The 25,484-nt window shown below is 50.2% G+C and overlaps 7 protein-coding genes across 14 annotated transcripts; 3 read left to right on the top strand and 4 right to left on the bottom strand.

The window, feature by feature from the left end:
• Window positions 1-817: 817 nt before the first annotated feature.
• On the bottom strand, window positions 818-2,388 carry TERG_04574 (S-adenosylmethionine decarboxylase proenzyme; the record flags this gene model as incomplete). Its single annotated transcript, XM_003235472.1, has 2 exons — window positions 818-2,190; window positions 2,271-2,388. 2 exons carry the CDS (start codon window positions 2,386-2,388, stop codon window positions 818-820), a joined length of 1,491 nt encoding a protein of 496 aa, XP_003235520.1.
• A 1,383-nt stretch (window positions 2,389-3,771) lies between these two features.
• TERG_04575 (uncharacterized protein) lies at window positions 3,772-5,270 on the bottom strand (the record flags this gene model as incomplete). The annotated part of the gene is made up of 3 exons (XM_047748280.1): window positions 3,772-4,326; window positions 4,420-4,838; window positions 4,901-5,270. The coding sequence occupies 3 exons, from the start codon at window positions 5,268-5,270 to the stop codon at window positions 3,772-3,774; spliced, it is 1,344 nt and encodes a 447-aa protein (XP_047604257.1).
• An 817-nt stretch (window positions 5,271-6,087) lies between these two features.
• TERG_04576 (uncharacterized protein) lies at window positions 6,088-6,828 on the bottom strand (the record flags this gene model as incomplete). The annotated part of the gene is made up of 1 exon (XM_003235475.2): window positions 6,088-6,828. The coding sequence occupies one exon, from the start codon at window positions 6,826-6,828 to the stop codon at window positions 6,088-6,090; it is 741 nt and encodes a 246-aa protein (XP_003235523.2).
• Window positions 6,829-8,013: 1,185 nt separating this feature from the next.
• On the bottom strand, window positions 8,014-10,334 carry TERG_04577 (uncharacterized protein). 3 transcript variants are annotated; one of them, XM_003235476.2, is made up of 4 exons: window positions 9,889-10,334; window positions 9,724-9,825; window positions 8,945-9,647; window positions 8,014-8,879 (listed from the first exon to the last, which is right to left on the bottom strand). In XM_003235476.2, the coding sequence occupies exons 2-4, from the start codon at window positions 9,791-9,793 to the stop codon at window positions 8,753-8,755; spliced, it is 900 nt and encodes a 299-aa protein (XP_003235524.1). In that variant the 5' UTR covers window positions 9,794-9,825; window positions 9,889-10,334; the 3' UTR covers window positions 8,014-8,752. The 3 variants fall into 3 exon arrangements, with proteins under 3 accessions (XP_003235524.1, XP_047606318.1, XP_047606319.1); XM_047749807.1 differs by having other exon boundaries at window positions 8,014-9,647; XM_047749808.1 differs by having other exon boundaries at window positions 8,945-9,825.
• Window positions 10,335-10,763: 429 nt separating this feature from the next.
• Window positions 10,764-13,748, top strand: TERG_12159 (uncharacterized protein). Its single transcript, XM_047751160.1, has one exon. The coding sequence runs from the start codon at window positions 12,422-12,424 to the stop codon at window positions 13,067-13,069; it is 648 nt and encodes a 215-aa protein (XP_047606320.1). The 5' UTR covers window positions 10,764-12,421; the 3' UTR covers window positions 13,070-13,748.
• Window positions 13,749-16,817: 3,069 nt separating this feature from the next.
• TERG_04580 (NADP-specific glutamate dehydrogenase) lies at window positions 16,818-19,737 on the top strand. Of its 6 annotated transcripts, XM_003235479.2 has the most exons (6): window positions 17,248-17,405; window positions 17,491-17,621; window positions 17,684-17,765; window positions 17,830-17,892; window positions 17,969-18,255; window positions 18,326-19,737. In XM_003235479.2, exons 1-6 carry the CDS (start codon window positions 17,360-17,362, stop codon window positions 19,100-19,102), a joined length of 1,386 nt encoding a protein of 461 aa, XP_003235527.1. In that variant the 5' UTR covers window positions 17,248-17,359; the 3' UTR covers window positions 19,103-19,737. The 6 variants fall into 6 exon arrangements, with proteins under 6 accessions (XP_047606322.1, XP_047606324.1, XP_047606321.1 ...); XM_047749810.1 differs by having other exon boundaries at window positions 16,818-17,621; window positions 17,684-17,892; XM_047749812.1 differs by having other exon boundaries at window positions 16,818-17,621; window positions 17,830-18,255.
• A 1,251-nt stretch (window positions 19,738-20,988) lies between these two features.
• On the top strand, window positions 20,989-23,551 carry TERG_04582 (uncharacterized protein). The gene is made up of 2 exons (XM_003235481.2): window positions 20,989-22,268; window positions 22,331-23,551. The coding sequence occupies exons 1-2, from the start codon at window positions 21,526-21,528 to the stop codon at window positions 22,380-22,382; spliced, it is 795 nt and encodes a 264-aa protein (XP_003235529.1). The 5' UTR covers window positions 20,989-21,525; the 3' UTR covers window positions 22,383-23,551.
• Window positions 23,552-25,484: the final 1,933 nt, after the last annotated feature.

Genomic DNA, 25,484 nt, shown 5'->3' on the forward strand with positions numbered 1-25,484 from the left:
TATTGTTAATTACGGGTTAGCAGGGTATTGAGGTATCTATTTAACGCACGCAACTCACCAAATGGCGGAAGAGGTTGGTTTCAATTTATTTAACGCCAAATATTGTCATCCGTGCCTCTGAGGTAAACTAGTAAAGTTTTGATGCTTAACTATGAGGCTTATTATTGGTTGACTATGTCGCCTTTTGTGGGTCAGTATCCTAAAAATAGAAGTGAGGCTCAAGACAGTTCCACTAGCTACCTTGATTCTTATTATCGATACCAATTCCCCAAGTCCTTTTGAAGAAGTAGAGTCAATATAACTGACATCGTAAGCGATGAAAAATTCCATTAAACTGTTAGAGGAGACAACTAAAATAATACCTCTGCCGCAAATAGGATTGGCTACCCTTGATAAATCTCATACTTGGAATCGTACCGGAGAAGATACATGTAGCTCTCCCGATCAGGATGTTACGTCTCGTCAGGAATTAGTAAGTCAATCGTAGAAAACAGATTGAATAATTTTCGATGGACGAGGTTATTGTTACGTTGTGGGGAAAGATCCATTTTACTGGAAGTTTCAAGCATGTTGAAAAATAGTAAGCGTTGCAGTAGTTGCAGAGTTTCATTAGTACTAGGTCAAAAATGCAACCTACTTAGCCAACAAAAGTGTTAAAGACAGTAGAGAAAGTAAGCAGCGGTCCAGGGACCCAGGGAACAAACAACTCAATCAAAAATCGATGTGAGTGGAGTTGCAAGCACGAAAAGCAGATATACAAACGCAAAACAAAGAAAATAGGAAAAAGCCCGAAATAGTTAACAATAAAAGTAGCAAGTTAAGGGTAGTTCTCTCCGATACGCGGAGCGCCTCCTCGCCAGTCAAGACGCTCGTAGTAGCGGAAAACAAGGTCGTATCCGTCGAGCTCGTGGACGATACGGTCAACGCGGCGGTATCCAGGGATGCTCTCCATCTTGCCATGTCGACGAGAGGCAAGACGAGTGCTACGGCGCGCCTCAAACGACTGGCCAAGCTCCTCTGCGTTAGCCTTGGAGGATTTCGCCTCGAACAAGGTGACGGTGAAACGGCCTGGTTTGAATATGCCCACAGCCTGACTGACGATTTCAGCGGTGTCACGGCCAGTCTGCTCCTGAGGCACGGTGGTTTCAAACGATGCATAGGAGCAGTGGGGTTCAGGCGTGACATGGACGGTGAAATAGTTGGTGCCGGATTTACCGTCGTTGGAAGGGATGACACCGTTGGCTGAGAAGCCGCAAGGGGAGAACAGGTAGGCATCGATTCGGGAGCCCGGGTGCTTGTCGGCAGGATATACGTTTGATAGTCCGCAGGCCTCGCTGACAACGGTACCAAGAGCGTGACCTTCGCTCGAGAGCTCCGAGGGCATGGGAGAGCCCACGTCGCTGTTGTTGGAGGAAGTGTTGCTGAAAACGTCGACGAGGTCGTCGTTTTCTTCTTCTTGTTCAGATCGATAATGACTTTCTGCGACCGCACTCGCATGGTCGAGATAGAATTGCTTGGAATTCTTCTCGTCCAAGTCAGTCATCAAGATCTCCAATGTTTCATCACTCTCGCATTGCTTAGTTCCCCCGACACCCTTCTCGAGAGAACCGGGGAAGTTGATCTGTCTGGTTTCGGTCTCGTGGGCGGGTGACGCGGGCGGCGTCAAGCAAGTGTACGGCTCGGTGATGTACAAATACCAATGTTCACCGTTCATCTTGCCAATCATATAGGCACTCCCGCCCAGGAAGAGCTTGTCCATGGCTTTGACTTCATCTCTCCAGCTACGGTGAGGCCCGCGCTGGCGTTCGGGAAAGAGGAAGTTCTTACGGCTGTAAAAGACACGGTACGGAGCAGTTGCCGTGGTAATACCGCCGACCAATGGAGGGCTGGACTTGGGAAAACCAGCATAAAGAGCAGCAATTTCGAGAATGCGAGGAAGCCCATGCAGAAGGGTAGTGGTGCCACAGGTCTTGAGGATCAGCTTGTGAGGGAAGACGAACATGCTGGATTCGGACAAGAGGTATGCATCGACATCGTCAGACTCGACAATGGAAAGAACTTGGCAGTTGACGAGGTCGAGCATGCCTTTCCAGGTGTCCGCCGACACAGCCTTGAGTCCATTTGGAACCGGCGAGTTGGCGAGGTCATCAGGAGACGCAGTGAACCACACCTCAAGAAGCTTTTCAGGTCCTGTTGTTCCAGGCAGTTAGCAACGATAATTGTCGAATTCGGAGTTGGAAAAAAAAAAAAAAAAGAGTAGGCAAACTGACCTTCAAATGCATTGGTTGAGTCTAAATCCACAGTGGCTTCATGATTGATAGTCAAAGATGGTGCCACATACGAGGATGGAGATCCCGTATAGTGATTTGGAATTCCGGCGTAGACCATATCCGAGACTGGAATTCTTCCTTGATTATTTTTTTTTTTTAGTTCGATGAGACTGTTGACGGTGGTTCCGACTTTGACTACAATTATGCAGACGACTGTGGTGTGTTTGAGCTTGAGCTTGAGCTTGACCTAGCAAGACTTAGAAGCACAATCTGCCACCCAGACGAACAATGCGGTGTTCGCCTGAGAAGGAGAAGGCCCGAAATCCTGGGGGAGGTCTGGCCGCACACTGGCAGAGACTGTTCGCTCGATCAGAGATACAAAACACCGCTGGTTAACGGTGTTAGGGCGGGCGGGCGGAGAGGGGGAAGTAGAACGCTTTGAGTGCCGGAATGGTGATCAGATGTCGGTGACCCTCGAACTGACAGATGCCGATACCGGTGAAAGTATCGGGTCTAGCAGAGGAGGATGTCTGCTGTATGGATAGTTAAGTCTATTCCGGCGCAAAAAACGAGGTAAGACGGGGTGTCCGGTCGGTTGTTATTCTTCGTGGGTGATTGATTTCTTTTTCTTCTTCCAGTGGGGTTTTCTTGCTGTCGTTCTCGTTGGGGATGTTATCGAGGTCTGGCAGCGAAGGTCAGCACGATCTCTCGACGAGCACCACGGCGACATCGACAGACGGAAGATACTCACTTTGCTGGCTTGGATAGGAAGCGTAGCAGGTCCTTACGACTCATGGAGGGTTAAAAAATTGTCCTCTTCAGAGCTGCGTAGTGATGGGAGGCCCGTCAGTCAAAACATTGACACGGCGAGAACCGGGCGGCCAGTGAGCACTTGCAACCAACGGACAATGAGGCAGAGAGCGGTGAGCAGGAGACGACAGTGACGACAGTGACGAGCAGACGAGGATGAGACGCTGATGATAAAGAGCAGCAGAGACGGCGATGAAGACAGAGAGAAAGAAAGTTGTTTGCCCCTCGAGGAAGAATTTGTTCATGCGACAGCGGAAAGTTCCATTTTCGTGTGTTTCTGGGAAAAGCAAAAATACCAGCCCGGCGGATAACGTAATGACGCAGAAGCGCGAAGGAAGAAGCAAATATAAGGGGAACGCCGCAAGTTAGTGCGAGGGACGGCGACGAGGAAGAAGAAAAGAAAAGAATATAAGGCGATCGTGGAGCTTCGGATGAAGATTATTTTATTCTTGCGTGTTGGATACGGTTGAAAATATAGCTGCGTGATACTTGGTCAAATATCCTGCCTGGTGTCCCTTTTGCCCGGCCTGAGCCAAACTCCGCTGCGAAAAATAAAAAAAAGGGCTGGAAGAGACGAATAGAAGAGAAAGGGAAAACGGCCAGGTCCCCCGGTCCGTTGAAAAATACAAGAGATATTAAGAAGAGGGAAAAAAAAAAAAAAAAAAAGGAAGGGAAATAGCCGGAATATCGCTCACTGCTGCTTCTCGAGAATCGCCCTGGCGAGAGGCAGCTGGCCAGACTCGATGATGCGGGAGGCAATCAGCTCGCCGACCTTTGCAGCAAGCTCCTTGCCTAGCGCCTCTGCCGCAGCGTCCGAGAAGCCGTTTGTGTGGGCGAGAGACTCGTCCTGGATCGTCGAGAGCACGGCAATGATCACCCCCGTCACTTTCTCTGCCTCTGCTTTCCGAAGGCCCTCGTCCGTCACCGCGTCCTTCAGCACGACTTCGTACACGGGCAGGTTAGGGATAATCAGCTCGCGAATGACGTTTGGGCCGCCAATGGATTGGAGCCCAATTATGGCACCGTAGTGGGCACCGAAAGTCTGACCAGGGTCCAGGAAGGTCTTCAGGAACGTTCGTGCCAGACGGGGCTTGAGAGTGTGTGAAGACTGCGAGTACTTTTTCGCTATCATCCCCACCAGAGACGACGAGAGGTCTCGTAGTGCAAAGTGTTCTACTGCGTCGTTACTGCTACCGAGCTGGCGGCCTATAAGACATGTCAACACCGGTGGAATCAACGGTGCAACCTACAAACGCCACTTTGTCAGCCTGTCAATTTTTTTTTTTTTTTTTTTTTACCTCGCTTGCCCTGTTTTCCTTGAACTAGGCGCAAAACTCACGTAAGGATCAATGTATAATGTCGGATTCCGTATCAGGGCTTCGATCATATGCATCACCTGTGTTAGGACAAAGATGTCCTTGATATTATGCGTAACTTTCTCCGATATAAACTGCACAAAGTACGGAACCAGTTGGTGCAAGCCTGGGTCCTCCTTCAAGCTTGAAAACGCAGAGTTGCGGAACTCCTCGTTTGACTCGTCCAGGAATGCATTGCACACCCGCTCAAAGTAAAGCTGTAGCTCGTTCGACAGTATATGTTTAACTAACGGCTTGACGTTAACGTTCTCGTTGCCGCTCATAGCAGCCAGGTTGGCGTTCGCATTCGGGCCCTTGGATACTAGCTCGAGGTGCCGTGTGTCCGCTGCCGTAGGGTTCTGCGGTATCGTAGGCTGTACGCCTTCAACAGCTAGCCAGTGCGCTACTCCATCGTTAGTACATACGTAGCAATCCATGTTAGAGCCAGCCCAGCAGCATGCATACCGGTAAAAGATATCTCCCTGGGCACTTTTGGAAGGGGCGCATTAATCAACTTCTCAAAATCAACCTCGTCGTCTTCAACGTAAAACAGCGGCTGGCCGGGACCTATCGTTGCCTCGCCAAACCGCAGCGGGCGCGCGGACTCATAGCCATATAGTGGCTCGACGTCCAGTACTCGCAGCGCATTCGATACGTCCTGTGTCGTGAGCAGAGTTCGCTTGCCGTGCCTCATAAACTTAAGAGCTTCCTCCAGCACTTGTGAAATGCGATATTCGACGTCGCGGGATAGGTTCTCGACTACATCATCGTTCAGCGAGTTTATACCGACGGATTCGGCGACATCGCGGATGTTATCTGGGTTCCAGAGCGACATTGTGGGAGCTTGGAGTTGCGCAAGGCGGCGGCTGAGCTTGATGGTGTTGGTTAGCGTTTGGTGTATGTGTTGCTTGCTGGGTTGTGTTAAGATGGGAGTGAAGTCGCAGGTGAGAAATGCTGCATCTTCCGCCGTGAGGTCAAGGCAGCGGTAGAAGTGTCCGATCAATTCAGCACAAGTTCATCGTCGTCTTATTCTTGCGCCGACTGTCTCGTCCTGTTCATTATCGATATTCCAATATCTTTTCGATGCGCAAAAGTTGGAGCTGGAAGAAGAAGCGCGGCAAGTAGCGCTTATGGCGGCTGGCGCTTGTCGCTTATAGACTTTGTTTTTCTATCTACTTGCCTTGCAACAATTAGAATATAAATACACAAGGCGATGACGCCTAGAGATCAAATATAAAGAAGAGACAGTTTATTTTATTACTACCTAGTGTAAAAACAAGGAGTTGAACCCGTAGAGATTTTAACACGACTGAAGGACATCCTATGGTATCTAATAAGCCAGGCGCTCTGAAACGGAAAAGAAATCAACAAATAGCAAACTACCAACCAACACCAAGCCCCCGGCATGTCGTCGTTCCGTCCGCACCTACTTCGTGGCTGTCGTACGACAAGGTGTGTGAAAGTCCAGTTCGCATTGCTGAAAAGTTGTATTAGGAGTCTTGTCTTTTTTTTTTTTTTAGGCTTTGATTTTTAGTTTTAATAAGGGAAAAGGGAAGAAAGTGAGTGTCATGTTCCGCATGATAGCGAGTCTGACGGGTATTAGAATAGGATAGGAAATTACCACCCAAGGGGTATCGGGTGTTGTTTGTTGTTTAGTTGGCCGGGGCAGCGGCTGGGGCGGGGCCTGGGGCAGTCTCTTCTGCGACCTTGGGAGTTCCATTGGCCTCACCAGCTGGCTTATCGGTAGCTTCAGAAATGGTTTTCTCAGGCACAGGAGCAGTAGAAGTCTCGGTCTTGGCCTCCTCTTGTTTGGTCTCAGGAGCTTCCTTTGCCTTTGGCTCTTCAGCTTTGGTTTCGGCCTTGGTCTCAGCCCCAGTTTCGGTCTTTGGCTCGGTCTTATTCTCATTCTCGACCTTAGCCTCCTGCTCCTGGGAAATGTCGTCGATGAGAGCAACAGTCATGCTGCTTTCAGTCAACTCAGCGCTCTTCCCACCATATGACTTGGGGAACTCGGCACCAGCTTCACCAAACTCACGCGCCAGGGCAGAGCCATTGGTGATAGGGTGGAATTTGCGAATGGTGTTCTTACTCAGGAAGACCTTGAGAGCAGTGAAGACCCATCCCATGACGGTAGGGACGTTGACGAAGAACTTCTCGCGCAGGAGCTCTGGGTAGGCCATGCTGAAGACGGTGATAGTCTCGCGGGAGGCATTGCGGATGGTTGGGCTCATGCGGAGGAAGCTGACGTTCTGGTAGTCATGGACTTGGAACATCTGGTAGGGGTCTTCGCCAATGATTGGGATGACGGTCTTTGCCTTATCCAGGTTCAATTCGTGGATGGCGAGCTCCATGAGGGCAACGCGCCATTTAATAAACCTATACTTGTTAGCCATATATATACCTTCAACAAAAGATACACGGTTATACGGAGGTATATCTTACCCTTTAAGATCGCCAAAGGTCTCGTCAATGTTCTTGACGGCACCGTAGATGTTCCATGTGAAGACGGACTTGGCCTCGCCAACGCCATACGTGGTGATGAAGCCCAAGTTCTTGAACTTCTTAGCCGAGAACTTCATGTCCTTGACAATCTCGAGGGGCTTCATCTCCTTGCGCCACTCCAAGGCCTTGGTAAGCTGCTCTTCTGCCGCCTTCACATTGCCCTCGTTGGCACGAAGGAACTTGATCATGATATTGACGGTTGGAATGTCCTCTACGTCCTTCAAGGTCACTCCCCACATCTCATTGTGCCCCGTTGCCTTGAGGATGGCCGGCAATCGGTCGAAGAACTGGGCGAGCCCGGCATGTTTCGTCAGGTACTCTGGACGGTTATCCGCCGGCGCAGGCTCCTCGGCCTTGCCCTGCGCTGTAGCAGTTCCAGAAGCTTCAGTCTTGACCTGCTCGGCAGGCTCAGCGTCCTTTTTGTCTTCGGCGGGCTTCGAGGGAGTTTGTTCGGCGTCCTTCTTCTCCCTGACCAGCTTCTCGTCGGCTTTCTCGACTGCTTTCTCGACCTTCTCGGCCTCAACGGCTGCGGCAGCTTCAGTCTGAGCGACAGGCTGCTCGACCTTCTCCTGAGTTTTGTCCATTGTATCGGTGACAGAGTCTCGCGCTCACTTCCCTGGGTCAACCTGTCATCTCATTGTCAGCTTCTTGCTCTCTCTTTCTTTCTTTCTCTCTCTCTCTCTATCTCTCTATCTCTCTCTGTTGTTCCTCCTGCTGCTTGATAGTTCCTAACCTACCTAGGGAGACAAAAAAATAAAGTCACGTTTTTCCAGCTATCAACAACTTGATCAGCCCACCAGCTTGTCTAGCCAGAATACAAAAAAGGATACTGAAGATGGAGGAGAGAAGAAGCAAGAAGGAAATGTTTTTCTTCTAGTCTTTTCTATATATTTATGCAAGTGGAAAAAAAAACTGTCGCTTCGTCAGCGAGCAGAAGCAGCCATGCGGCAGTCAGTGCAATAATAATAGCAAGATCTTTGTTGTTATTAGCATAGCAGAGAGCACAAGCAGTTGGGCTATATATTATTATTATTACTGCTGGCGCTGCTGCTGCTGCTGCTGCTGCTGGCGCTTCTGCATGTCCTGTAAGTATCCTCCAGCAGGCTAGCCCTGAGACACCCAGGCCATTCCTGCACACTGAGAGAGAGGGAGAGAGATAATCTTAGCAGCAGCGACACTAGGGAGACCAGGGGGCAGCCTTGTTTTGTATCACAAGAGATTGCATACCTGGCTGGAAGTCCAGGTTTTTTATTACCAGCCGGAAAGAGGTTTCCGCTTGGTGAGCAGGCTAGGAGGGGCATGGCAGAGATGTACTTAGAGATAGGTAGCTAGCTAATTAAATTATCCGCTAGCTGCAGCTGCTGCTGGTTGATGGTGCTGTTTATAGTTAACTTGGTAGCAAATGTTACCTGGTGGCTGCAACGGTGATAATGAAGCGAACAAGGGCTAGGCCTTGGTAAGATTAAATATGGAGCAGAAACCCGTTCAAATCTTACCTGGAAGACCTTCGGCCTGTGCATGTGCCTGTGCATGTGCTTCGACTAACTAATGACCGGTATGGAGAGTATTGTTCCTGGTAATCCGGATGGTGTGCTGCAACGGAATTAGCATCAGCATGGGGCGGGAATTGCGATTTGGTATACAAGGACTATGCAAGCTAGGTACATCAAAACTCGGGGATTAAAAAAAAAAAAAAAAAAAGGAGGAAAGATGTGTGAAGACATGCTAAGTAACCGTATGAAATGCAAGCGGGTTCATCAAAGGGGTTAAGAGGCTGTACATCGGTGAGAAGGGTGCATGCAAGATGCCGTCCTGTTAGTGCGACTGCTTTGCGTACTGTTCGGGAATCTTAGGGACAGCCGGAGGCTGTCTTGGAGCACTCGCAGATGCCTCGTCCTCGTCCTCGTCCTCGTCTTCATCAACATCTATCTTCTCAGGATGTCTTCTCGGAAGTCAGCATCTTTCTTCAAAAAACAGTTGGCGGCATTTACATCGACGTAAACTCACCCAAGTAGATTTTTGATATTGCCCATCTCATAATGTTTCTTCCGCTTCTCTTCAAAATCATGATGCTTCTGCGCCTCCTCCTGCGTGGGATCATGCTCATCCTTGTCGTCCCCTCCAACGACGACTCGTTTCTTGCTCCCCGTGCTTCCAAAGCTCAGACTTCGTTCTCGCACGATCCGACCCGCCTCGCTCGCCCTGACGTCCTTCCACGTATCTTCCTCCGGGTCTCCAAGCTCGAGATCGGGTATGTCGTCCGCCCTTGACTTGCTCTTGCTCTTGCTCTTGCTCTTGGCCTTGGTCATATCTAGTTCATCCACCACCACTCCTTCAACATGAAACCCGACGTCGTCTTCTCCGAGGTCCATGTCGTCATCCTCTTCGTTGTAGTCGTAGTGCGGCACATACGGTGTCTTGGGCTCATCGATCTTCATGGTCGAAGTCCGCTCTTGTTCGGTGAGGTAGAGGTTCGCCTCGTCCCATTTCAGCCGGGGTGAGTTCTCCGTCGCCTCGTCGCCGTTCGAGGCTTTGGAACTGGTGGATTTGCGATGGGAAGAGGCACGAGCTCGCTGCTTGATGCCGACCCCGGCATTTTGCATTGTGTTTTGCATTGTCAGTTCCTTATTCTCGAGCGGCGATAGTGACATTAGCGATGGGTCTGCGCTCGGTGTGACGGTAGATATGGACACCGGAGACTTGAGGATACCTGGGGCAGGTTCGCTTGTTAAACAGGTCGTCTACAAGATGATGATAGCCATAACATCCAGATAGTTGTTGCATACCCTTTGGCCGTGGTGCCGTCTCATTCTCGTGATGGGCGGCCGCCGACGTCTGCTCCTGCATTGTAGACATTTTTTTTATATAGTAGTTATATATTCGGGCGTCTGCCAAACAGGTCAGTTCATGTCATGCCAGCCATCTCTTCTATCTCAACATATCATTCTCACCTTCAACGACGAGTTCTCTGTGTCGAGGCGAATTGAGGTTCGACTGGTTGGAGGGGTCTGTCTCGTTGACTCTAGTTAGATATTCTTCCTGCGGGGAACAAGCATTTGGGCGCAAAGTGGCTGTCTCGTAACTAGTTAAGTCACGGCGACCAAGCGGCCGGATGTACGCTCTTTATAACGACCGACAAAGTCCGAGAGGAAATGAGGCCGTCAACTATCAGCTTGACTGCTAGCTCTCGTTCTCTTCACGTTCGGACTTTTTCGAGCATCGCAAACCGACTCCAGTGTTTATTCTGTCCGCCTCACGTGAAATATGACGTAACTAGATTTGTTCCTGATGCGGTCACGCAAAAGGGGCTTCTTAGCTGCAGCACATGAAGCTGATCATGCCCGTACAGTCAGTTATAAATAGCCAGCTATAGCGCTGTTCTCCTATAGGAGATAATACAGGGGACCCGCGAAAGAGAGAAGCGTGGATGTATCCGTAGTAGTTGTCTGCAGGCCTGCCGTCACCGGGCATGGTCAAGTAACAAGGTGGACATAGATATATAGATAGCCCCGTACCATATCATCTGCTGCTAGTAACATACAAAGCTGAGGAGGAGGATATAGAGAGCAAACAGAGAAGGGACAAGAATAACTGCCGTACGCTGAAATGCAACAGACAGACACCTTTTTTTTTTTAAAAAAAAAAAGCATGGGCACCAAGCAAACTGGATAGCAGGCGGGGGGATATAGGCTATAAAAAAACGAGCCAAGGAATGCAGACACGAATATATAGCAAGATCTGAGCCTCCCAGGACTAAAGAAAATCAAAAAGGTACTTGAAACAGTTGAAGTGAAAAAAAAAGAAAAGAAAAGAAAAGAAAAAAAATTAAAAAAGAACGAAGGTCGAGGGAACGATTGGCACAATAACTCGAGGGCTGGTATATGTTTGGTCTTTTCTCAAACTGGCAGGCCATATAGCAAGAGAGGTAGGCTCTTTGAAGATGGCTAGTAACGAACATTGTGGAAAGGGAGCAAGGAAAAGAAGAGAAAGGAAGAGCAGCTGAGGTTTTCAAAACGGCCATGCACTGCATGTAAAGTTAAAGGGTAATTAGAAAGACACATATGGTGAATCTTTAATAAGAACAAAAGAAGCATAGAAACAAAGTCAAGGAATGCAAATAAAGAACAGCAGCTGAAAAAAAGCTGGTATAGAACAGATGGGAGGGATATTTTTTTTTCTTTTCTTTCTCGAAAGCACAATAACACAAGCCCTTTTCCCAAGATTGCTGGATAAATAGGTCGTAAATCATTCATATCAAGAGATAGATTCAAACTCCTGCCGTTCCTTGAGCCAGTTCTTGGCCAGTTCATCGCCTCCAGCGGCCGATAGCTGCATCCAGTGCAGAGCTAGGCACATATTCTGGGGGTCAGACTTGGAATCTTGGTCTCGTCGGTACATCACCTCGGCTTTGAAAGTGTCCCCGGGCTTAGTGAGAGGGAGTGTAACGGGGCGGAGGAGGTGTGGGTGAGTAAGGTACAGGATTGCCAGCTCTCGCTGAGCAACAGGGTTGCCTTCCCGGGCAGTGACAATCCACATGTTCGCTGCGTCTTTGATCCCGTTACCAACTTTGGGGGAGAAGTCGTACGAGATCGGATGTGAGTGCCGGTGCCGTTGAGCAAGTTCATCACACACAATCTTGTCTGCGATTTCAATCATGCTGTTGCAGACGTCGTCCTTGAGCTTGAGGGCGGCAAGACTGAACTGCAGGAAAGCGGTACCGCTTTCGGTTTTGTTGAGGATGTCGGATGGAACGAAGGAAGAGATGAACTGCAAGTCTCGGAAGAGGGTTCGAGGCTGATACTTCTGGATCAGATCTCGCAGTGTGTTTGTAATTTGTGTCTCATTCATCGCTGCATCTATCGAGAGGCCTGAAGGAGCTTCAGCAGGGCTAAGGCCAGGCGATGAGGGTGTGGGAGTCTGGTCATCGCTGGACTTGCGTCGCTGCTGACAGGTCTGTAAGCTGTTACGTCTGTAGATTCCATCCATCGAGTGGCGTAATCGCGCTTCACTCAGCAAAGGGGTGTCTCTGCTACTGTTTAAAGATGTCGCTACTAGAGTCCACATCTCATGCAGTGCTTCCAGCTTCACGTACGGATTGGCTGGACGGGAGAACTTGTCCATTAGCTGCTCAAATGCCTCCTCGTATCCGAAGCTGTAGTCGCCATCCACTTCTCCCCTGATGATACTTTTCTCCTTGGATTCCTGGGTTGAATGCCCCTTGCATCCCAGAGACGGTGTAGAACGACTTCGACGAAGTCTTCCACCAGTAACGTCACGGTCGCAAATTTGTTCCATCAGTGAAGTTGAGCATTGCGATAGGAACCTGTCAAGCCGTGTACGTTTCTCCATCTGGCTCTGTACTCGAGGTTGATTCAAGTATGCAGAGAACCAGGCGTCGGTTTCCGATCCGCAGCTCCAAACGGGACAGCCGAGATCGCTTAGCAGTAGGCTGGTTAAATTTCGCTTGAGGCCATCAAGGAAAGTATGCTTGCCATGAGAGCTATGTTCGGTACGCCTGTAAGGCATATTATCGCTGAACATAGACGGAGGTCGAGACCGAGGGCGGCAAGTCGACCCATCTCATTTGTGCCCCTGTATTTGACGTCCACCCGACATGATAATCTGCTGATTGATGACAGCCATATTACACGCTCGGTCCTAAGCAGCATCGTGACCACTACTTTAAGGCGGTGGAGAGAACCGAACATAATGCACGCCATAGTTAAACTACGGAGTAGAGCGTCTTTGGCTTCTCTCTGTCCGGGTTGGGTTGGTCCCTGGAATTCTGGTTCTCCAATGTCCACGGCGTTCTGCCCGATGAAAATGGCAGAAGCACACACCAGTTGGTCAAGACAAAAAAAGACCAATTGGATGTATGGAAGTATCAAGTACTTTCGTGCTTCTCGGAACGTGGTCGGTGCCCTTGTGCTTCGATCGGTTGAAGATCTGATGATCCGATCTTTTGTCCTCCTTGTTCTCTTTCTTTTCTTTTTCCATCCTTTTTCCTTTTTTGGTCTTTCTCTTGGTTTACAATCCAGATGCAAGTCGGATCCTTGGTCCAGAAGTCTAACCCCCCCATTGCTTCGAGCACTCCCCGTCTCTTACGGGGTACATTCATCATTTGACGTTTAGTCCGAGCTATTTAGCCTTTGTAGTGAGTGGCATGCAGAGGTACTTTTTGGTACGACAGAGGATTCCTTGGAAGAAATTGCTGTTTTGTTTGAACTTTGCTGTACTCGTATGTACTGTTGGCGTGACGCACGGTGAAGCAGGGTCTTATAGTGCGGTATTGAGATGCAGGAACGGAAGTGGATTTAGTACTGTTTTTTTGGGTGGATGGAAGAAAGCCATGCTGATTCGCATAGAGAGAAAGAGAGCAGAGAAGGCTGATGACAATAATGCTGTTGTCCGTTCGCCTAGAGCTGCTGGCTGGCCTATCATCTGCGAGGCATGGAGATGAAGCAATAGGGACTGAACGGCATCCTGTCCTCCTTCTCCAGCCCTCCAACCCATCCCCGTACCACCCACGACGTCTAGAGAAACCAAGAAGTAAAAAACAAGAGAGGAAGGGGGGGTAGTTTGAAGCCACAGCTCCAGGTTCTCGGTAACTAATTTGCCACACCAGATGAGGCCCTTTGGGTTAGTTAGTATATGTGTCAATGTAGAATCGGCTCTGCGAGCAAGGGAGGTTGATTGATCACCGGGACTGGAGATTGGAAGCAGTCACCGCAAACGTCCTGCAGCGCTGTTGAGCAGCAACTGGCGGTCGGCTCCAGAGACCAAGAGTGTACAGCCCAATGCAGCCCCCAAATTCGAGTCGTCTCGGCCAGCGGGCTTCCAGGTTGTATGCACAGGAGATCCCCTCGCCAGCGTCGCTGGACGTTGGCCGTCTTCTCGTACTCCGTTGGCGGCGTTTTGTCCCTTTGGGCTGCAGGCCTATCAGCGCCGCCGGTGGCTGTGGCTGTGCACACCCACACACCAGCCACATATCAAAACTCTCTGTCCGCGAGCGAGGGCAAGGTCGCTTCCTCCTCCCCTTCTCCCCCGCCGAAACCAACCAACCAAGGGGCTGCCGTTGTCGCCCTTGCGTCTTGTCTGTCTGAAAACAGGGCGCGCGCGCAAGAGGGAGGCAGAAAAGGCCGAGAAGAGGCCGAAAGTGAGGCGGGTTGTCCAAACTAGCATCTTTGCGGCTCGTTAGTTACGCTGCAGGGTTTTGTGGCTTGTTAGATTCTTCTCGCTCTCTCTTACTCTGCAGCTGCAGCTGGCTGTGGCTTGCCTCGTCCGTGTGGCTTGCTCGTCATCTGGCGAAATATACAATATCAGAAAATCCAAGATATCAGAAAAACAACCTGCGCAACGCAAGCAACCCGAGGACCACCGTCTCCGCCATTTCCACCTTTCGCAAGCTTCTCTCTCCCCCCCCCTTACTCCAATCGATTCGGTCCTTGTTTTATTTTTCCTCCGCCCCCCATTTAGAGTATTTCTTTGTGATATGTCCGATCAACTCTCGTCTTCTGATATCGCCACTCTATCCGGTCAGTCTGCCCTGTTGAAGGAGGTCAAGCCGCAGGAACAGCATAACGTGTAGCAGGACAGACCCTGTCGACGTTAGGAGTGGTTAGTTGCTTCAAGTTAACTCCCTTGCTCCGATTACCTTGATCCTGTGTACGTCTCACCGCTCCAATAAAGCCGAGAATGGGGGAATATGAATATGAGTATGACTGCACAGACACTTGCGAGTGACATGTCTTCGTGTTCGTGGTGCCTTGTTGACGTTGGTCTGTTGACCTGTTGATCCCTCGCCGGGAGAGTTGGCGAGACTGGTTACGTTTGGTCCAGATCCCGGAAGCGTTTGATGACGGCCTTAATTGTCCTTAGACCAGTTATTTCAGCCGCCAGTGGCAAAGAATAGGAACTCGGATACTGCGTCCGTACCGCAGAGAACCCTCCGGTGGAATGCTTTCAAGCCGTCTGTTTCCATTGTGTTCTCGAGGGAGTCTGTATGCGCGTCCTGTTGCCACTTTCTGGTATTGACCTGCTACGTTATTATTCTCTGCTCCATGGCCGTTCATCCTGGACTCAATTAACGTGGCACTCATCCGCCGGATTCTGCGCTTCCAATATGATCGATCCCTCCTTCCCTTTACCCACCGGAGTGGTGCTAGGCACATGTTTCCAATAAGGCCATAACATCCTCGGCACGTTTTGAAGACGTGGCAATCTCTTTTCACTTCTATTGAGTGGCATGAGCTATGTGTTGGTCATCACCTAGAGTAAAACGAGCAAATACGCTGTTTGGTCAATACCCTGGTCATCACTGTAGCTTCTGCTATTGAAAGGTTTGACGCAGTGACAGCTCAACAATACCAGATTAAAGCTAGAAGTTGCGGTGTATATCTGGCCAAAACACTCGCAGCTCTGGTCAGTTTATTTCAAGATGGATGAACTCTAGTTATAGACCGCCTTTGATGTTTGCCTTCACACTGCATCTCCTGCAGAGTGTGTCGTCGACATTTGCATTAACCTTGAGTATCACCATACTCACCATTATCTCTTGAAATATGGAATCATTTTGGAGTATATATCTTACCATTGAAAGCATTGAAGGTAAAAAAATATACATCCGCTTATGCTGACGTGTGTATTTCAGGATTGACAGTTGAGATATTGATGTCCATGGCCAGATTATTGGATATAGCTTCTTTTTCATGCAGACATCCCGACTGCTAGCTGCATGTTTCGGTCGAGGAGAGACAATGGCCAATCATCTACCATTACACCACGAGGCATTTCCTTCGCCCTTTATTGACCAACTTGTAGAATGTAGCCCTTGGGGGGAGCAAAAATGCGCTTTAACTTGCCGATTTCTACTCAACAAAGACTTGCGATATCACATTCTTTTCTCTTCAATAGACACGAACCCTACTAATATATAGGTAAGGAGATCTATTGGATCCTGCCCAAGTCCATGCACAGTATTCAAAGAAAGGCACTTTTTCAGCCGGTGTATACAAGCATACATGACCGTGCTAGACGGCCCCAGTAATGCATTAATGAATTGGGCGATAAGGGGGTATCTCAGCCGTAACATTCAAGCTCCCGTCCTTTTACTAGGCTGGATAGTTAGTTATCAGCCCGGCCGAACTCTAGCGCCAAAAGCTGCAGTCGTTATTACAGCCTTATTGTCCATCACAGCTATTTGATATGAGTGAATGAGTCGATATTGCCTATCTGCCATGGTTACATGTGGGTTCTTGCTTCTAGGAACAGAGCTCTAATGCTAGATGATTATTCCCTATCATAGAACCTGGGGAATTGTCTGGTTAGCCAATCAATATTAACTCATTAAACGTCGCTTCTCGGAGCACAAAGGGCGCCGCTAAGTTACCAACGCAACTAGCGGGAGGCGTCTACCGAATAGCCATCTGCCTGTTGGTCAACTTGTAAACAATGGAGGCGCCGGTGAACCGGCGGCAGGTATATGCGCATATATATCCATATTATGTGAGGCATATACAGTAGCAGGCACGGAGAGCGCTGAGGGTTCGTGAGCTATCTATTGATGGACGATCCCATCCAGCCAGCCGAAAGATAAGCAAGCCGGCCGGCTAGCTAGCCGACTAACTATACTCCATATTAACATTAACTTAGGTAGCCAGAGTGACACCTAGATAAGAGAAGAAAGAGGACCGTATTCGCTATCTCCGTTATCGGATAGGTATCTGTCGTCGGCTGTCCCTTATCTCTTCTTCTCCCTAAATGGCGGTCGACTTTCATATGCTGGCTGCTCGGCTCGGCAGACTCCATAGGGCCGCTCCTTTATCTCCTTTTGGCACTATCTCGCATGAACAGCGCAGACGGCTTGGGTGACCGAATCTCTGAGCGAATAGAAGGTTTGGGGGCAAGCGTTAATCTCCGACCTTGGCTTGCGTGGGATTCGCGGTGCAAGATATTCCGTTGATAGCGTGCAAGCGTAGAGAGTGAATAATTGAGATAGATAATGGAGAAGCGGAGAGTGAATAATTGGCTATCGGCAGAGGTGTTGCGGCACCGTTTTTGCGAATTGGCGTTTCTGGGGATGGGAGATCCCGACTGTTATCTCTAGTTATCTCTACAATGTTGGCTGAACCGGGAAATTGTCTTGAGCCTCCATCCAAGCTCATGAGTCGGGCTGGGTTTATTAAGCTATTAACCTTTCCCTCGTCCTTCATCGTCATCCTCATATTTTCTTCCTACCTGCTCCTATCTTGTTCTTTGCTCCGTCTCAAATTCTCCGGCTGCTGGCCTCTTGAATCCTTGTTATCTTTATCAAGCTCATAGCTACCGACACATCGACAACCACACCCACTTAGGGATCACAGGGTTTCCTGTTCAGCGTTAACATAAACAGAGGTAGAGAGGTTATCTTGATAAGGAATAAACATGTCCAACTTGCCCATGGAGCCGGAGTTCGAGCAGGCCTATAAAGGTTAGTACTGATACGATGACGTACCTTGAGTCGATCTCGGTGAGAAATAGTTGAAGCCAGGACCCTAACAAGGTGACATATATAGAGCTCGCTTGGACACTTGAGAACTCGAGCATCTTCCAGAAACACCCGGAATACCGGAAGGCACTGCTCGTTGCCTCCATCCCGGAGCGAATAATCCAGTTCCGTGTCACATGGGAGGATGACAAGGGCGAAGTAGGCTGATTCCAATTCATATGCGTAAGGTAGATGAAGGTGCTGACAAGCTGGTGCTATAGCTGCAGGTCAACCGGGGCTACCGGGTGCAGTTCAACTCAGCCCTGGGTCCGTACAAGGGTGGTCTGCGATTCCATCCAACAGGTGAGACGCCATCCCACCTTGTTCTTACCTGGGAAGAATAATAAGCTAACATTGGCTGGTGCAGTTAACTTGTCCATCTTGAAGTTCCTGGGCTTTGAGCAGATCTTCAAGAATGCTCTCACAGGCCGTACGTATCCTCTTCAATGATATTGTTTCTAACAGCTATCGAGAGTGGCCGGGCTAATCTAATAGCTGTATGGTAGTGAACATGGGTGGTGGTAAAGGAGGCGCCGATTTCGATCCAAAGGGGAAATCTGACAACGAGATTCGGAAGTTCTGCAGCGCATTCATGATGGAGCTAAGCAAGCATATTGGCGCGGATGTCGATGTGCCGGCTGGTGACATCGGAGTTGGTAGTCGAGAGATCGGGTTCCTCTTTGGCGCTTACAAAAGGCAGAGGCATATCTGGGAAGGAGTGCTGACCGGAAAGGGAAACAGCTGGGGTGGAAGTTTGATCCGACCCGAGGCAACGGGCTACGGCCTTGTCTATGTGAGTCTCCTGACCTAGATGATTTTGTGCGATGACGCATGGTTGCTAACAAGGCAATGCTGCTGTATAGTATGTCCAACACATGATCAAGCACGCCACGAATGGCTTGGAGAGCTTCGCAGGCAAGCGGGTAGCTATATCTGGATCAGGGAACGTGGCTCAATATGCCGCTCTCAAGGTGATCGAGTTTGGCGGCATTGTCGTATCTCTCAGTGACAGCAAGGGCAGCTTCATTGTCCGGGGCGGCAAGGACTCCTCCATAACCCCCGAGGAGATCCGCTTGATCATGGCACTCAAGGATGAGAGGAAGCCGCTATCCGGCATTGCGAGCCATAAAGCCTTCGCCAGCAGGTGTGAATATATCGAGGGTGCAAGACCATGGGTTCACGTTGGCAAAGTGGATGTTGTGCTTCCATGTGCAACTCAGAACGAAGTCTCAGGTGAAGAGGCCAAAGTACTTGTGGCTAACGGCGCACGCTTTGTCGCCGAAGGTTCCAACATGGGCTGCACGTTGGACGCCATTGAACTCTTCGAGGCGCACAGAAATGAACATAAGCGTGACCAGGGCGCAGTGTGGTACGCGCCTGGAAAAGCAGCAAATGCGGGAGGAGTTGCAGTCAGTGGGTTGGAGATGGCTCAAAACTCCCAGAGACTGACGTGGAGTGCAGAGGAAGTGGACGGGAAGTTGCAGGCTATCATGAAGGAATGCTTTGAGACTGGACTGAGGACGGCGAATGAGTACACGGAGGTAGAGGATGACAAACTGCCGTCTCTTGTGGCAGGAAGCAACATTGCAGGTTTCATCAAGGTATCTGAAGCCATGCGAGACCATGGTGATTGGTTCTGAACAAAAGAAAGAGGCCTTCCTTCCTGCTACTCTTCTTTTTCTGAAAACTTTCGGCGGTTTTTGTTGGCGTTCTGGTGCCATTATCCTGATCATTTTCCGTTCTTACACTGTGGTTCCTTCGTCTCGGGCTGGGTATTTGACATGGCAGATACCTTGATTTTTCTTGTATGCACCGAATGGACATATCATGGCGTGGGACTCAAAATGTCATATTTTCCTTGCCCGAGCGCAACACACCCAAGATTGCACATGTACGACATTCCATTTTTTCCATCGAGGCACCAAATCTTATTTCCATTGCTTTTTTTTTTTAATGTTTATTTTCTTTCCTGTTTCTTTAGCGTATGATGTTCAAGTGACAATTGGTGACATGTTCTATTTTTGAGCCCAAGTTTTCTTCTTTTCTCTCTCGTTTGGCGGAGACTTGCAGGGCATTTTTCTTAATAGGGCGCGTGTTGGAATCCCACAACTGGTGCTCTCCGTAACCATGCATGAGATAAACGAGCGTGCATGGGAAGACTTGATGGGCTGTAATAAAAGTAAGTATCATCATGACCGTATATATACCGGCAGTCGCAGTCTGCGCTCGCTCCGAGATACGAAAGCGTAAAAATTACGCGCTGGATGGCGAGGGCCAGCACCTTGGAAGAGACCAGCCGGCTCAGCCTTGGACATGGGTTTGCGTGGATTTCTCTGGGAGTGGAGCAAGGGCGGGATGGACTCCATGATTGACGGCTGTCAGACCCATGAGCGCTGGGTCTTGACAGCCATGGCGATGCTGACGCTGACGCTGACGCCGACGCCGATGCTGCTGTCGTTGCGGTTGTGATGATTGTTGTACTTAGTAGCTGAAGATGAAGATGAAGTTGAAGTTGAAGAGATGTAGTTAAAGATGCCGAAAGGGGCAGGGCGGTGAGGGGCGGCAGCCGGGGGCTCAACTTCGACTTCGACTTCAACTTTTCTTCTTCTCTCAGCTTCACAACGTCGGCGAGACGCAGCAGCAGGATGACGACAAGAGACGGACAGGCGAGAGAGAAGAGCCAGCTGGCGCATTCGGGATGCACCTCTGAGCTTCTGGAACGTGGCAGCGAGGGAAGATCGCAAACCAAATGGAAGCGGTCACGCCGAGGCTGCCAGCCAGCGCATATAGAGGGCTGTCGAGACGCCCGGATGCCTAGATGTTGTTGGGCTTCGAGATACCCTGAGATTCCTGGTTGAAGCCCCTGTCCTCTTCCTGGTTCATGATCTTCTCGGACTCTCAGCCCTCTGATTCTGAACTCCTATCGCCACGAACCAGCGCCAACAGAAGCCAGAGGGACAGCCAGCGGGAGCCAGAACGGTCTCTTATCCTCCACGAAAAAGCACGAAAATAGCCTCCAAAACAGGGACTCCACGATAAGAAAATGCAAACCCACAGCGAAGTCGAGGGACCTCGCAGTGGAGGCGGGCTTTCGTGATATCATTGGTGGTCCTCGCGAGATGAGTGGCTGACAGCGCGGATGCTGAGTGGATGACGGCGCAGGAACGTAAAGTGATACGCGGTCGATCCGGGTTTCAGACGTCCAAAAAAAAAATCCCTTTGCAGGATCTTTTCTCCCTCCGCTGACTCTGTCTCTTGCTCAGCAGTCGCACCAACCTACACACACCGCCAGCCGGCCCTCTGTAAGCACTGTAAACGGAATGCGGGAAATTTCCTCTGTGCAGGACAATTGCAGGACAATTACGGAGTAGACCAACAGGAGAGACAGGAGGACGGCTTGAGGCAGCGCCCCGTATCATTAATTCTTATTCAGCATCAGGCAGAGGGCGCCATGTCAGCCGCGTCTCTTGGATGGTGGCGGCTAGTCAGGAAGCGGGCTAGGCTCAGGGGTCAAAAAGCGAAAAAAAAAAAAAGGCTCTTCTCGTACGGAGGACATCAGGCACACTTCCAGGGGCTGTGGCCAGTAAGCGTCGCCGTATGGCTCCTTTGCTCTGCCTCGATGCTTTGTTGGCGCCGTGGGAAGCGTCGTTGCTCAAGGGCTGCATATTAGCCTTCCAAACCCTTTATCTACCCTGCCCTCTCCCACTCCTCGTCCGTCTCTCTTCTTTCTTCCTTCTCTCTCTCCTTCGCTCCCTCTCTTGTTCATTACCAACATTCTCTCGTACCAAGCCATTCTCTCTCTCTTTTCCAGAGCAGCTTGATTCTTGCGACACAGCATTCCTTTTGGTGTCCTTGACTCTCGTCCGTCTCTACTCACTCTCTCGCCCTCTCAACTCTTTGCCTGGTGCATTGTGTTCATTTATTTGGAATCGCTTGGTCCGATTCTCAACCGTCTTTCTGAACATACAAACCATCCGTTGCAGCTCACTCTTTGGCTGTCTGTCCCTCGTCGAACGAGAAATATCACATACATATCAGATCTATAAAAAGAACCGCCGTCGAAATGGCTCCCCAGTTCCTCAAGGCCCTCACTGTCGCCACGGCTCTCGGCGCTACTCTTGCAAGCGCTCTTCCGGTCCAGCCGAAACCCACCGTCTGGCACACTACCACCGAGGTCGTTGTCAAGACCATCACCAAGACCGCGACTGTCCACGGCACTCCAGGACCTGATTACACTGTCCCGCCAGCCTACACCACGCCAGCTGCCCCGACTGTCCCAACCGACGCTCCACAGCAGCCCTCGTACACGCCAGTTCCTTCGCCTCCAGCATCCTCTCCCAGCAGCTCTTACAGTGCCCCTGCTGAGCCTTCGTCCTCCTCCGTCCCCGCTCCTCCACCACCGCCACCAACCACCACGTCTGCTCCTGCTCCGGAGCCAACGACCTCCACCACTCCACCACCACCTCCTCCTCCAGCTACCAAGCCACCAGTCGTCAACATCCCACCAATTGGCGGCGGAGGCAGCACCTACACCGGCCCATGTGCTGCCGGCTCTCCCTGCACCGGTGAAATCACCTTCTACGACGGTGGTCTCGGTTCTTGCGGTACCAACATTGACACCAACGGCGAGGATGCCATTGCTCTCCCCATAGATCTCATGGGTCCTCTCAGCAACAACAACCCCTACTGTGGAAAGCAGGTCCAGATCTCCTACAAGGGCAAGACCGCTACTGCTACTGTCAAGGACAAGTGTGCTGGCTGTACCGGAAACAACATCGATATGACCCGCTTCCTCTTCTACAAGTTGTAAGTTATTCCCACTTTTTCGAGTTCGTTCTTACGTGACATTCGACTAACTCTTCAAACAGCGGTGTCGAGGCTGATGGCCGTATCCACGGCGTCGAATGGCACTTCATCTAGGCTATATCCTATCCGTCGTAGGGGCTGATATAGTGTATGTGCTTGCCTTTTGCAGTTTCTTGTACATCTAGCAGTTTGTTTGCTCTCTCCCCATGAAACCAGACGTCTTCAAATTCTTTTGTCTTCGCCTTTTTTCATGGGAGAAAGTTATGGGGATAGCATAGCATTCTTTTTCTTTTTGCGCTGTTTCTCATGGGACGGGATGGGGTTATCGGGGAATTCTGGCTTGGAGATACTTCATCATTCGCTTCTTTTCGTTCCTGGTTTGTCTCTTATCTCAAGGACATTCGCAGGCCCTCTTTTTTTCACTTCTATACCATCCTGTCTACGACTTTTTACCTTTCGTCCAGCCGATTGCAGCAATGCTGCATGATTTACATTGACCACTTCGACCTTTTTTCCCCCTCTTTGCACAAAATGTTTTCTGTTCCTGTTTATGGAACCCAGATAGAATGGATTACGACAAACACGAAATCTACTTTATGACTTTTCTTCATTTTTTTTTTTCCCAATTGTCTTCTTCCCTTTGCCGAGTCAAGTCATCCAGCTGATCCATTCCGTCTGTTGCTCCCTGTTACCTTCGTTCGTGTGGAATAGAACTTGCTCCTACTTTCCTGTGTCTTACCGTCATCCTATCATCGCCACTCGTTCATGCTGCCTTTGCTCTGTAATTTGACCGCCAGTTTCACCAACGGGCTATTGAGTAGTTAAGGAGTTTCCCGTGTGTAAACATGATATCAACAACAACAACAACAACTGCCGGCACCAGCTGTAGCATTACACGAGCAGCCCAAGACAGGGATAGATCTATGAATATCGTTGTCAGAGACTCGCTGTCTCGGAGGATTATTACCTATCGCATCCAGAGCACCCCTACTCCCTGACAACGGCGTCCATGGCTTGCATGCAGCAAATAATAATACATACTGACATAGCTCCAGGTTAACTTCTTGCTCGACATCCCATCAGACATCACTTTCCATCAAGCCCCAGGTTAAGGCTTCGGCTTCAGGTACGGATCGAGCACGATATCCTGCACATCACTCTTATATTTTCGGCCGGGTTGGCCTTCTTCTTTCTTTCTTTTTTCCTCCTTGTTTCTCGAGCGAGCTAGTCGGTTAGTTAGCTCTCTCTCTCCTGCTGTTCGCCGAAGCTGTCTGTCGACCGCCTTGTCAGTTCCCAGCCCTAGCACTGCTCTTCTCCCCCCGCGGATCAGCCCGTTTCACTGACTAAAAACAGGTAGATACCGCTCGCCGGGCGAGACAGTCCCCCGATCGTGATCTCCTCTCTCCTCCCAGCAGCAAGACAAGGGACGGGGGGCGGGCGGGTGAGCGGACGAACCGCGCGAATCAAGGAAAGGCAGGCCAGCGAAAAAAGTGGTGGAAAATGGGACGTCTTTTGGGTGGGAACGAGCGCCACGTATCACGAAACGGATCGAGGCTGAAATCAACGAACTGCGCCGGGCCTAAGGAGAGAGGAGAGGAGATGGGATCGACCTGCAGAAACACTCGATGAGATCGCCTCTTCGCCAAATTCGACTGGACGGCCGCGGGCGAACCATGGTTGCTTTTGGGCTTGGGCCCTGTTCTTTTCCCCTTCAGAGGCCTCTCTCTCCACCGGGTGTCTCCATCGCGCCCTCGCACTACCTACAGAACTAACGTGTCTGGGCAACAGACTAGCTGGGGGCCGAGGACTGGAATGGACGCTGGGTGGCTGCCCGGCCGGTGGTGCTGCATCTCATGATGAGGAGACGTGAGGGAATCGATACGGGGTTTGCGCCGCTGGTGCGAGGGAAGGCGATAATATCATGGGGTGATAATCCGTCCATGGCATCTTCTTTCATTCCCTCTTGAACAACGGACGCTTGACGAGCCTCAGATCCTTCGTCTGGTCTGCCGCTTGTGGTCTTCTTGTCCTACGTTGCTGCTTACCGGGTGGAAAGCCGCCGACGCTCTTTGTTTAGGAGGAGGCATTTTGCTTCTTCCAGGGGAGTTTGATAGACGGCGGATGCGCGCCCACGCATGTGAGTTGTGTCTATTATACGGGGCCTCGAGTCAGATTCGCCTGCTTTGACCCTCGATCTCGTCTCCCCATATTGTTATTCTTATTCGACTAGTTCGTTAATATCTCCTTCTTCTCCGCCGGCCTCGTTTTCCCATCTCGCAACCTTCTTTTCTTCCCTTTCGTCCTTCTCTAATCCTTCTCCTCTTCTCTTCTTTTCTTTCTCTCTCTCTCTCTGTCTCTCTCTCTCTCTCAGTCCCTTCAATTCTATTTCCTTCATTCTTCGCTGGTATTGATGCATGGATGGGATCGATAGTGAGGCTGCTACGGTGAGCAGAGAATGTCCCTGGAACTAGATCATGAGTCGGACCACGGCCACGGGGTGGCCACGTTCACCGTGACACTGGTCGTGGTGGTGCTGTCCGCTTGCTCGGTTGCGCTTCGATTGGCTTCTCGACTGTATCTGCGGCAGGCCGTGAAGATTCGTGATTATTTGATTGTGCTGGCATGGGTAAGTCGGGTGGTATCTCGTCCTTGAAATCTGCATTTGCTAACTAACACGCCCAGATATCTGCATTTGGCCTGTCATTTTCCATTCTCTATGGGACCTACAAAGGGTTTGGCATCAAGATAGACTTCATCCCGCCGGAACTGCGGCCGTTGCTGAAGAAGGGGTTATATGCATTCTCGGTTCTCTATGTATGTGCTATCTCTCTGCCTCATTTATATTAATTACCATGTCCCGGCATCCCGGGATTCTCAGCCTCCTCAGCCGCTAACCTGGGTCTTCTGCCTTTTTAAATTATAAAAGAATCCCACTTTGATGTTGATCAAGACGTCGGTTTTGCTGTACTACGTCGAGAGCATACCCAAAACCCGCGCCTTTCGGTGGGCTACCTATGCAGCTCTCTTCGTGGTCAACGCCGCCGGCCTGGCTCTGCTGCTTCTCAACGTCTTCCGATGCAGGCCCATCCGCTCGGCGTACACTTACCCGGCTGCGAATGAATCGGTGTGCACCAACTTCGTTGACCTCAATCTAGCATCTGTTCCCCTTAACGTCGTGACAGACTTTGCTATCCTTGTACTACCTCTGCCCGTCCT

This window comes from Trichophyton rubrum (genome assembly GCF_000151425.1).
Source record: "Trichophyton rubrum CBS 118892 genomic scaffold supercont2.4, whole genome shotgun sequence".
NCBI lineage: Eukaryota > Fungi > Ascomycota > Eurotiomycetes > Onygenales > Arthrodermataceae > Trichophyton > Trichophyton rubrum.

Coding starts and splice junctions, on each gene's coding strand:
- TERG_12159 (XM_047751160.1), top strand. CDS start 12,422: ATGCTTGCCATGAGAGCTATGTTCGGTACGCCTGTAAGGCATATTATC.
- TERG_04577 (XM_003235476.2), bottom strand. CDS start 9,793: ATGTCTACAATGCAGGAGCAGACGTCGGCGGCCGCCCATCACGAGAAT. Junction 9,648..9,723: donor GACGGCACCACGGCCAAAGG/GTATGCAACAAC, acceptor AACCTGCCCCAG/GTATCCTCAAGTCTCCGGTG. Junction 8,880..8,944: donor AATATCAAAAATCTACTTGG/GTGAGTTTACGT, acceptor ACTTCCGAGAAG/ACATCCTGAGAAGATAGATG.
- TERG_04580 (XM_003235479.2), top strand. CDS start 17,360: ATGTCCAACTTGCCCATGGAGCCGGAGTTCGAGCAGGCCTATAAAG. Junction 17,406..17,490: donor GTTCGAGCAGGCCTATAAAG/GTTAGTACTGAT, acceptor TGACATATATAG/AGCTCGCTTGGACACTTGAG. Junction 17,766..17,829: donor TCTGCGATTCCATCCAACAG/GTGAGACGCCAT, acceptor TGGCTGGTGCAG/TTAACTTGTCCATCTTGAAG.
- TERG_04582 (XM_003235481.2), top strand. CDS start 21,526: ATGGCTCCCCAGTTCCTCAAGGCCCTCACTGTCGCCACGGCTCTCGGC. Junction 22,269..22,330: donor CGCTTCCTCTTCTACAAGTT/GTAAGTTATTCC, acceptor CTCTTCAAACAG/CGGTGTCGAGGCTGATGGCC.